The sequence below is a fragment of the Malaya genurostris genome, chromosome 3, assembly GCF_030247185.1.
Source record: "Malaya genurostris strain Urasoe2022 chromosome 3, Malgen_1.1, whole genome shotgun sequence".
NCBI classification, from domain to species: domain Eukaryota; kingdom Metazoa; phylum Arthropoda; class Insecta; order Diptera; family Culicidae; genus Malaya; species Malaya genurostris.
Window position 1 is genome coordinate 7,653,619 of NC_080572.1, and position 11,129 is coordinate 7,664,747.

At 37.7% G+C, this 11,129-nt stretch overlaps 1 protein-coding gene across 2 annotated transcripts; it reads right to left on the reverse strand.

The window, feature by feature from the left end:
* Positions 1 to 701: 701 nt before the first annotated feature.
* Positions 702 to 10,366, reverse strand: LOC131436593 (uncharacterized). 2 transcript variants are annotated; one of them, XM_058605404.1, is made up of 5 exons: positions 10,028 to 10,366; positions 9,456 to 9,964; positions 8,170 to 9,392; positions 1,231 to 1,286; positions 702 to 988 (listed from the first exon to the last, which is right to left on the reverse strand). In XM_058605404.1, exons 1-5 carry the CDS (start codon positions 10,196 to 10,198, stop codon positions 983 to 985), a joined length of 1,965 nt encoding a protein of 654 aa, XP_058461387.1. In that variant the 5' UTR covers positions 10,199 to 10,366; the 3' UTR covers positions 702 to 982. The 2 variants fall into 2 exon arrangements, with proteins under 2 accessions (XP_058461387.1, XP_058461386.1); XM_058605403.1 differs by lacking the exon at positions 702 to 988 and having other exon boundaries at positions 1,159 to 1,286; positions 10,028 to 10,365.
* Between the last annotated feature and the right edge of the window lie 763 nt (positions 10,367 to 11,129).

An 11,129-nucleotide genomic window follows, 5' to 3' on the forward strand; every position in this document is an offset into this window, starting at 1 on the left:
TCGATTTATCAAAAATTGATCTGAGAATAACTTCTGAATAGGAATCCAAACCAAAGTCGAAACATTCATCGATGTTTTTCTCCATTTGCAGTCAACGTGAGAATCACCCTTCCTTGAAATGAAAAAAATAAACGCCCTGGCAACATTGTGTAGAACGTTTCGTTTTGTACAGAGATGCCAGATCTGCAGATTTGTCTGTAAATCTGCAGATTTCAAACATAATGCTGCAGACTTTTTTTGTTGTGAAGACCTTTGAAAATCGAGTTTTTCGCAGACTTTCGTAAAATATACAGACTTTTGAAATTGTCGCGACCTTTTTTTTGTTTTTGCTCGCCAAGTCAGTTTAGCGTATCATACTTCATAGAGAAATTACTGCCAGCAAGACATACTTGCTAACTGCAGATTTGTTTTCGGATATACATACTTTTGCAACGCTGTCTGAAGATATATGAAATGTTTACCTGACATCACCGGTTTTCTATATAGAAACTCAAATTCAAAATACAACAAACAAAACAGCACAACTTTTGATATTCAGGTGTTCATGATTGTTTCAACCCAAATCCATTTCAGCCCCACAAAAAATATTACATTTTAAAAAAATAAATAAATATAAATACATTATACATAGCAATCTTACTGTTTAATGCTTTCGTATTCATTGATTTATAGCTTAAAACATATATATAATTCGAAAAATCATATCTTGAGTGAATCCTCCAGCAGCCGCATCTGATGAAATATTTACCGAAACTTACAAAACAAAAAGTTTTATACAATCCACACGCAGATACCTCCTACTACAATGGTTGGGTACTCCTCACTAACATAAAACTGTAGAGTCTAGCTCCAATCTACCATACCACCGTGAGCTATTCGACACCATATTAAAACCGATGTACCCATTTGGAGGTCGTCCAGAGGAGATTTCCAAAGTAGTGAGGCTGAGAGGACGCGCAAATGCCAATAGTTAAGATTTTTTTTATGCCTGCGGGAGAGTAAACATTCAGTGACAAATTACAAAAATTAATCAAAATAAAAACAATAGAAAACAAGTAAAAACTGCGAGTGCTCTTCTCAAACATCAATTAATATGTTCAAACTAACACTACACCAACTGGGACGTGATATACCACATCGGCATCGAAACAATCGAAACTAGCTCATATAATATGGATGCATTAAATCAATATGTTCTGTAGTTCACGATTGACATTACTATTCGCTTACCTCTTCCGAGACTCCAAAACCCTTTGTTCTGTTATACGTTTTTTTGTCCATTTTTTCTGAAAAAGAAACATTTAAAATAGATATAATAGCTGAGCAGCTAGTCATACTACTTAATATACAAAACATTTACAGTTACTAAATTTGGTTCCAATTTGTAGGTCTTGTTGGTTGATGACTGATTGAATCGATTTCAGCTATTCCGGAAGAACCGTAAATAGTGTTACAAACCTTCAAATTGGAACTTACTTGATTACTTAGATGCTTGAACAAGTTTTTTTTTTCAAACTTAGATTAGTCTTATGGTTCCATAGGCAACTATTAAATTTGAGTTCGACTTTTGTTCCGAAATCTCTTGTAAGTTGTTAGTTCCGGTAATATCGAAAGTAGGAGTCAAAGGAGGCAAGTTTGATTTGATATATATATATATATATATATATATATATATATATATATATATATATATATATATATATATATATATATATATATATATATATATATATATATATATATATATATATATATATATATATATATATATATATATATATATATATATATATGTGTGTGTGTGTGTGTGTGTGTGTGTGTTAGAGGAATATTTTAATAAAGAGCATGGCATTTCACACGCTATTAAGTGAATACAGAAGTAATTTTTATTGTGGTTGATATTAAGTCTGTAAGGATTGGGAAATAAGTGCTTGTCTGTTAACCGATCAGATGCACATGAGACAGTACGCGATTGTCAATATTTGTGTCCTGAGAATTGTGGCGTTAAAGCACGTTTTTAAAATAAACCACATAACTGAATTAAGCTGGAAGACTTCGAAACAAAATGTATGCTGAAATCAAGTCTGTGTCAGTATGGTTTGAACAAAATTGAATGTTGATTTCAAGACATTTTTTTTAGTTTTAAATTTTAGGTTGTTTTATCGATTAACGAATAACATGTTTTGTTCACATTTTGACCATTCTTTCCTTTTAAAATAAATTGAAGTTTTCAATTAAAGTTTGAGTACAGTAAGTAAAATTACACACAAAGTGAATTATGTTTCAGTTTGAAAGGTAAAATCAGATCTAACAATTCGAGAGCCAAAAGAATTCACTAACCAATAGATTTATCATCGACTGAGAAATTGTTATTAAGAACAGAACCAGCCCCTTCCAGTCCAGACAAAACAATGCGCATCTCCCACGCATCATTGACCGGTCCGGTTATTAGATCCATAATTAGTCACATACACTACAAACAAAGTGCAAATAATATGACACAAGCAACTCTCAACTGCACCTTCAGCTTTCGGAAATGTATGACTTAATGTGCCGGAAAATTAAATAAACAACTTTTTGTCCAAAATTAAATTGCCACCGTGAGAGCGGTGCATCAGCGGTGATAAAACAACCGTCACATAATCCGTGGCATAATTGTATCTTTCTCTTACTAATCATGCCGATTCGCCTTTTTGTTTTGCTTCATTTGATTTTCGTCATGGATATAAACTAACATAATTAGGAAAAATCCTTACACAGATGTAATTACTTCTCTTTATTTACATTTGGTTGTAACTCGAGGAATATTTTGTATTTTCAGCAGATTTTACATCCTCTGACGATGTGTTTTTCATAGTTCGCGAAGTAGGAGGGGTGTACGTTATTTGGCCGAATTTTATTTGGCATAAATTTGTTTGGCATAAATTTGACTGGCATAACTTTTGATTGGCATAAATTTGTTTGGCACAATGTCTTTTGACATAAAATAAAAAGACATACTGTTTCATTTGGCATAACTGTTGTTTGGCATAATTTTCATCTGGCATAATTTCAATTGTGCATATTTTCTTTAGATATTCTATTTATTCTGGGAGTATTTCCGATTAGTGCTCGATTCTTACTCTCGATTTTAAAGTGAATGTCTTTGTTATGTGTTTATCAATGTGGCGCAGCCACATAAACGAAGCCAAGGAGGCTCGGTGGCACTCAGCCACCGAGGCGACGCCGGCTGAGTCGGCCGCCGACCCGCCGTCGGAAGCGGCGGCCCCCGCACACAAACCTGTAATCCACTCGTTTGCCCGGTCTATTCAAAGCTAGGAGCTATCCCTTGGCCTCGCATTAAAAAAATCGCAAGGCGGCGAAGCCGCCTTTTGAATTTATTTTCTAGTTTTAGACCACAACGAGGACAAGGCAACCTCGGCGGCGCCAAGTCCGAGTCGTCCAATCACTAATCGGAAAACCTATAATCCAAGTGTTTCAGGTCGTTATGTATTTCAACCTTTTAAATCACTCCTAGAATAAAACGAATCAAAAGAAAATATGCACAATTGAAATTATGTCAAATGAAAATTATGCCAAACAACAATTATGCCAAATGAAACAGTATATATTTTTTATTTTATGCCAAACGACATTATGCCAAATAGATTTATGCCAAACAAAAGTTATGCCAAACAAATTTATGCCAAACAAAGTTATGCGAAACAAAATTCGGCCAGATAACGTACACCCGTTTTTCATAAATCAATATCAGATTCAGTTTTTTCTTAAAAAAATATCACTTCCAAAAAATTTTGCCAGAGCATGGTCTATGCAAGAAAAGGTGATAACTAGAAGGTTCCAGATCTGGTGAATATAGCGGGCACGGTAGACCTTCCCAATCAAACGTAGAAACTGACACTTAGACAACTTTGAGTGAATGTGGAGAAGCGTTGCCATGCTGCAGAATTACCCAGTCTACGAGCACGTTCTGGCTGATTTTCGAGTAGTGTGTTGTTCAAATTGATCGGTTGTTGACGGTAGCGAACGACTAGTCTCTTCAGATCCCACCACACACATAACATTGGCAGAACTCTCAAAATATAACCATTTTTCGTCGTCAGTTGCAATTCAACGCAAAAACCCCTTCCTTCGAATGGAGTTAGTCTCTTTTCGATCTGTCGTTCGTTCAGTTTGTGTGAAACCCATTCATCAACCTTTCAAATTCTCCCCATGGCTCATAAGTGATCGGAAATGGCTTACCGAGCGACATTTAACTCGTGTATCATCTTGATTCAATAATGATTGTAGTTCATAATTTTCAAGCTTGTTTGGTCGACTTTCGTGGTTTTTTCGTTCATAACATTAAAATCGATTGTTTTGAAACTAGCGTTCACAAGTTTTGACGATTTGAGAAAGATAGCCATATCAGTTCGGTTCCAAGTCCAAGTCAGTCGATAAACCAAAACCGCTTACGTTTGGGACAGAAGAAACCAAGCACAGTATTGTGTAGTGAACAATAGAACGATCTCGAAATGAGTGAACCAAACGAACAAAAGCTACCGCCGGTACGAAAGAATACAATTATTGTTGATTTCAGACAGTGCAAAATTCGACCTTCGATACGAGAACTTGAAGGTTTGCTTAAGGAGCAAATGCATCTTGACATTAAACGTGTTCATTTACTTCAATGCAATAAAACAAATAATGTTGTTTACATCTAGTTTTATAAGGAGTTGGATGCAATTCAATTCGCAAAAGACAATAACAATGTGCATTATGTGGAGCACGAGAACATTAAGTACAACATTCCAGTATATATGGAAGATAGTGCTATAGAAGTGCGTGTGCATGATCTTCCCTCAAGCGTCATCGATCCTTATATTCGCATAACCATGTCCCAATACGGAGAGATTCTCTCTATCGAAAAAGAAAAGTGGAAGAATTTTTCCCCGGTATTCTAAATGGCGTAAGTTTGTTACGCATGCGCTTGAGAAGGCCTATACCTTCTTATGTGGCATTCGGTCAGCATACAAGAATTCCGTGCAAATCACTTGTTACCTATGACAATCAGATGGCCACATGTCAATATTGCCAAAAAGCTGTTCACTACGGTAAGCCATGTGATAAACCGGACAAGGAGACAACTATACCAAAGGACAACGGTGCTTCCTTCACATCAACCCCAAGCAACTCCATTACACCTGTGACAGTCACCAACAACAGGGAAGTATCCCCTTCAACGAAACCATCCAACGTATCCCCTATAGAACAAAGTATACCAGCTGCAATTAACAGCTTACTATCTAACCAACCAGCAACTGCAAACAATGTACAACAAGGCGCATCTACAGCAACTAGCAACGAAATCAACAACAATACCACGGCAATGGATGACGAGACGAACCACGAACAAACTGCCCCTCAATCCTCGCAGGAGGAAAATGGAAGCTCCTCTCCCCCTAGAAAAAGGGTGACAACGAGATCCAATACAAAAAAAAAATTATCTAAAAACTCAGCTAAATCGACCACGTAAAGCTTGTACGCAAATAGGCCTGAATGAAATATCTTTTAAATAAAAAAAAAAGATAGCCATAAGTCTCTAAAAGAATTTGATGACTTTCAGATTATCCTTTTTCTCTAGCTGCATTTTTTTTTTGTCAAATATAAGTTTCTAGCTCGAGGCCAAGTGAACAAATTTGACGTTTTGAAGACGAGGCTCAACCAAAAAAATAGCGATCCAAGTTCGAAATATTGTATAGAGAGTCAGGAAATGTGATGGCTAGTGTTTATAAGCGTACTTTGGAGATATTTTGGTCGAAAAAATGTTACAATAAAATAATTGTTATATTTCATATCTTTTTTACATTTAAACAATCAATTTGAAGTCATTACGCAGAATAAAAAAAAAGATGCTGCTGCCATGATTACATGATTGGCTGTTCTGTTTATCTGAAACCATACACTATTTTATTTGTGGTACTTTGGACTCTGTTGATTTTTTTTGGGGGTTTATGTAAGTCCTAAAACAAAAACTAAGGAAGCAATCTTTATCTTTTAGCTCAATTTGAAGTTGCAAATGTGTAAAGATGCTGTAAAACCTGTACAGTCAGTTTTCGCGAGCAGTTTAAATAAAGAAAAACGCGTTCAAAAGTTGAGCAGATTAAACATACTCCGTATAACTCCAATTTCAAACCTTGAAAAATCTTTCACCCTCCACATATTTTCAACGTGATTTATGAAAATAATTTAAAAATCGATTTTCTTTATTCAATCAATTTTAAACGCCATCTGTTGACAACGTTTCAAACGCACCTAGTGCATCCAATTGGAGAAGCATCGAACGCGTTTTTTTTTGTTTCACGTGTCAGTGTCTGAATAAGATTAAAACATAATTTCAAAATAATAACAATTAATGATGTTTTATTATTGTATTTTGATTGATTATTTGAACTATCGATGTTTTCATTGCTGGTGACTCTCATTTTTAGAAAAATCGGAAAAATCTTTTCAACTCATTCTCAGTAAAATAATCATTTTTCAGAAACCCTCATCAGAGTGGCTTGTTGGCCAGACCAGACATTAGTACAAATTTAACAAAAAAAAGATGAGTGAAGCATAAAAGTGAAAATCGGTTAAAAATAACTATTTCGAATGACTGCGCGCATAAATCACTATTATATGAAAGCTCGAACGAAAGAGACCATAAGCGACTGCTGGGTTGCTCGAAGTGCCACTATACGTGAATTGCTACTTGGTGATCACTTTACCACACAACCGTTAAATTTTTTTACATACATTGAAATCTCTACTTGGATGTCTGTTCTCTGTGTTAAAAGCAAGACTGAAATATTTCGATTAATTTGTGTAACGGGCATCTCTGTTTTAAACCCGGAAATCCGCTATCTGGCGGTGAAGTAAGAAAGCACAACGCTTCACGCCTCCAGCAAGCGGTGATTAGTGTAACCATATAGTTGCGTACAAGCTTGTACGTAAAAGGCTATAGCTGGATAAGCATGTAAAATCTGCCCCCAAAGGGAATTCATATCGTTATACCACTTTCGAAAGGTCAAGTGTGTAATACTCGCGACGTTCATGTATTACTACCATTCATATATGAACCACATACCAGTAAGTTCTTGCTTTGTAGCTTTCTAGGTTGTACCCGGAGTATGATCGTGTATGTATTATGCAAAGGTTGATACTCATTTCCTCCTTTTAGTTACTTTGATTTCTAAGCCCTGCACTTGAGTTGCATCATAAACTACTAGAACAAAGCACCATGCGTTTCCCTTTTAAGAGAACATTATGGGAACGCATGGTCGACTACTACTAGAAACTGCTAAGATAAAGCACCATGCGTTCCCTTCTCTCAGAATTTGATGGGAACGCATGGTCGACTGTTATTTATTTTTTAGAAAAAATTAAATATTTTGGTCGTCCACATTTTTAAAAAATATGAAAATATACCATTCTAACATGTCCAAAAATTCTTTATTTATCACTAAAAAATCCAGGGTGGTGCAAAAATTGGACGAGGGAAAAAATATGTTTCAAAATTTTCTAGTATTTTAAATGAAAGAAATACATCTTCAAAAATTTTTAAAAAAAATTGTAAAGCATCCCCATAATGCCTTAAATTTTTAGGAGGAGTAGTTTCTTCAAAAATCAAATAAAATAAAAATCAATAGAACCACCCTAGCTCCGTCAATATGGCAGTTAAAGGGTTGAAACTTTGAGAAAATTGTTTACAGTCAATGACCTTTCGAATGTGGTATAACGATATGAATTCCCTTTGGGGGCAGATTTTACATGCTTATCCTGCTATAGCCTTTAGTAACCGTGATTAAGCTCATGGTTCGCGTGTTTAATGTGCTTCTACTGTTCTTTAGTAGATGATTTCTCATTAACTTTGATGATGTCTTTCGGCATGGAATTGATTGAAGCGGATTACATTAATCCTTAATTTGTCAAGGAAAACCTAAAACAAAATTAACTGTATTCGTGTATTGAAGTTCTCCAGTGAAGGCCGAAATCAAATTTTCAGTATCCTTATATCGTACATCGAAGCTTGAATACTGGTTTATAGACGAATCTTATCATGGTTAAATTTCAAATCATGTTTTTTTATGGTGCAGGGAATGCGCAAGCTCGTTCAATGCAAACCACCGTTAGCTGATTTATACTCACCTTTCAACTCCGAGTAGCAAAGAGTGGGCGGTGCCTGGATCTTCCGTCGGATTTCTTCGTTCAGCTTGACCTTATCGAGTAACTCCTTGATAGCGACCGGTGGCGGAATCCAGCTCTTCGGAGTCGCCAGCGATGGTGGATTGTGAAAGTGACGCTTCTCCGATTTCAGAAATTCAAAGTGAGCCCCGGCCTGTATCCGCCCGCCGCACTTGTTCCAGGTGCAGTTCCAGAAGCTGTTTCCCGATGGAAGGAAATTCTGTAGACTGTAGCTGAAGCCCTCGTACAGCAGCGATATCACGTTCTTCGCGTTACGATAGAAACCAATTTCGCTGATATCTGCCTGACCGGATTCCGCATCCGTTTGTGGTGAATTCGATGAAGTGGAGGGAGCTACATCACCCGGACCGTTGCGGATCGGATCGTGATTGTGTGGGACACCTCCGACCAACTTTTTCATGTACTTGAAAGCGATCAACGTTCCAGGGCAGCTCTCTGTAGTGCACTTCCACATAGTTTCGCCTCCCTCCGACGAATAGGCATAGTTTCGTTTATAGAAGAAATTATCATGATACATGTGGTAAGATCCGTCCGAAGCCTTGAAGAAACTGTGGTCGGCGCCGGTCTTCTTAAATTCTTCCACCAAAGAAACACCTCCGGTGGTTCTCATTCCGGTAAATGTAGTGGATCTGTTTTTCGGTGTTACATCTTCTGGGACTTCTCTCATAACTTCCAGCAAATTATCGTCATCACGAGTGGCAGTCGACGATCTGGCCCTCATCGGAACGTTGTTATCTGAAGCAATAGAGCGTGGAATATGCTTGTGCGGCTTACCCAAGGCATAACTGCGATAATCTTTGGTGGTCACAATCATTCCTTGGCAACTTTCTTCTTCACAACGCCAGCGGATCTGTTCCGGTTTTACTCCTCTGATGATCGACTCCTGCAGGTAGGTAAATCCGTTCATCGTGATGGTTGGTCTTTCCGCCGAGGAAATCACGTTAATTCCCCTTGTCGCTATCATTTGATCCATCGGAATTCCTTGTGTGTTCTCTACCGTTGTATCGTCATAGAGTTCCTGAGCTAACGTTTCTATATCAGAATCATCTGCTGCATCCGCCGGTCTCTCTTCTACCACCGTTGGTTCATTATCCAAACTGTCATACTGTTTAAGCTGCAATTTGGCTAAAAATGTGCATATTTGGGGAGTAATCTTTTCGAATATACTGAAAACAAAAACAAAACTCAGTTAACTCAGTACAGGACAGGACAGAGTACAGCCTGCTTACCGCTCATCACCGTCCTTATCCAACTTGACGTGACAATGTTTCAATACAACACGGAACTTTTTAAAATCCTCATCAATTTCCAACTGTGCGTCGCATTTTTCTGTTTCCGCCAATTCGCAGCGCCAGGTCAGTAAACTTTCGTACTTGTACACGAAACCCTGCGACAGCAAACGATACTCTCCGGGGACATTTTTGTCCTCACAATACTGCACCAAATCGAACACTCCTCCCAGTGTGGAACCACCGGCGAGCAGGACCGGTGGTGTCTCGATGCGTTGCTTCTTGCTGCTAGGAGCTTCGTCGTCTCCGTTGCTTTTGACAGTAGCGACAGCGGAAGTTTGTACCTGTGACACTTGCTCCTGCTGTTCTCTAAGCCTTTTACGAGAAATTCGCATTTTTCGCACTTGACCATCGCTTACCTTGCACTGTAGCCGGAAGGCATGAAAATCTTCCAGTTTCTGTACACAATTGGAGCAAATATTGGCTTCCAACTCTTCAGCCGGAGAAAGCTGAAAATCGACGATGCACCTTATAGTAAATCAATCGGTTCCAGTGTTTCAACAAGCACTCACCGTCACTTCTGCCAGTAACCGTATCTTTGCCAGCAAAACGTTATTCGAACTCCCAGTTGAGCCATCCGGAAAGAGCTGATGCAGCTCGTACACATTCGACAAGCACAAGCGGCAGAAATCCAGCTCGGAGGCGTTCGCTAATAGATCCAATTCCATCCCACCAGGATGCATTATGTAAAATTAAGAATTAGACACAGTATTTGCACGTATTTGCTAGTTTTCAAGCACAATTATTCATAGTAGAGAACTACAATTCTAACAAATTGAAATTATTGCGTGCTTTGACGGAACGAGTCGCGTTGCAGAAAGCTAACAAGCGATTTCAGACAAAATTGAACAAGCCGTCGCTGTCATACACGATTAAGCAAAATCGAGCAAACATTGGCGGCTTTCTGAAAGCTTATGTCCAGGTGAGCTTTTATCTACACGATAATGAAGGATGTACGATTTACACATCTATCACGCTCATTTAATGTTACTCTAAAGTGAGTAAAATTTCACTCACTTTCGTTAAAAGTGGACCTACTCTATAGTGAGTAAAGCTTGTTTACTCACTTTTGAGTAAATGTGGTATTTGTCAAATTCTAAGTAACATTTACTCAGTGCTACAAATGGTAAAAATAAGCTCGATTGAGTAAACATTGCTCAATATCATTCGAATTGAATAATATATACTGATTTATTTCTATCCAACGAATGAAGGAAGCCGTTACCTGTTCATCGGTCATTGGAAAGGATCCGTCTGCCTTCCTCCGTTCCGCCTCCGACAAAGGGAAAAGTTCCGCCTCCGATAAAGGGAAAAGTTCAGTGATCGTAAATTTTCACTCAACGTTTTCAAAGCTCTGTGAGTAAAACTTGTTGTCAGTTTAGAAACTGAGTCGAAGTTACTCATTCTTCTAGTTCAATATTACTCACTTTTTGACATTTGAACTAAATAAGCAAAAGTGATTGCAAATTTTTCACTTAAGAGTAACATTGAGTGAGCGTGATGTAAACTAAAGCGGACCTTACACCATAAATTAATGTCGTTTCCGTTTGATACCAAACCTAACCCAGTTTCCACTTTAATACCAACTCATCTACTAAGTAATACTTTATTTGT

What these genes read in the sequence shown, in the direction of transcription:
- LOC131436593 (XM_058605403.1), bottom strand. Translation starts at nt 10,198, where the DNA reads ATGCATCCTGGTGGGATGGAATTGGATCTATTAGCGAACGCCTCCGAG. An exon ending in GGTTACTGGCAGAAGTGACG is followed by an intron (nt 9,965 to 10,027) that starts GTGAGTGCTTGT and finishes GTCGATTTTCAG; the next exon opens with CTTTCTCCGGCTGAAGAGTT. An exon ending in GATAAGGACGGTGATGAGCG is followed by an intron (nt 9,393 to 9,455) that starts GTAAGCAGGCTG and finishes TTTTGTTTTCAG; the next exon opens with TATATTCGAAAAGATTACTC.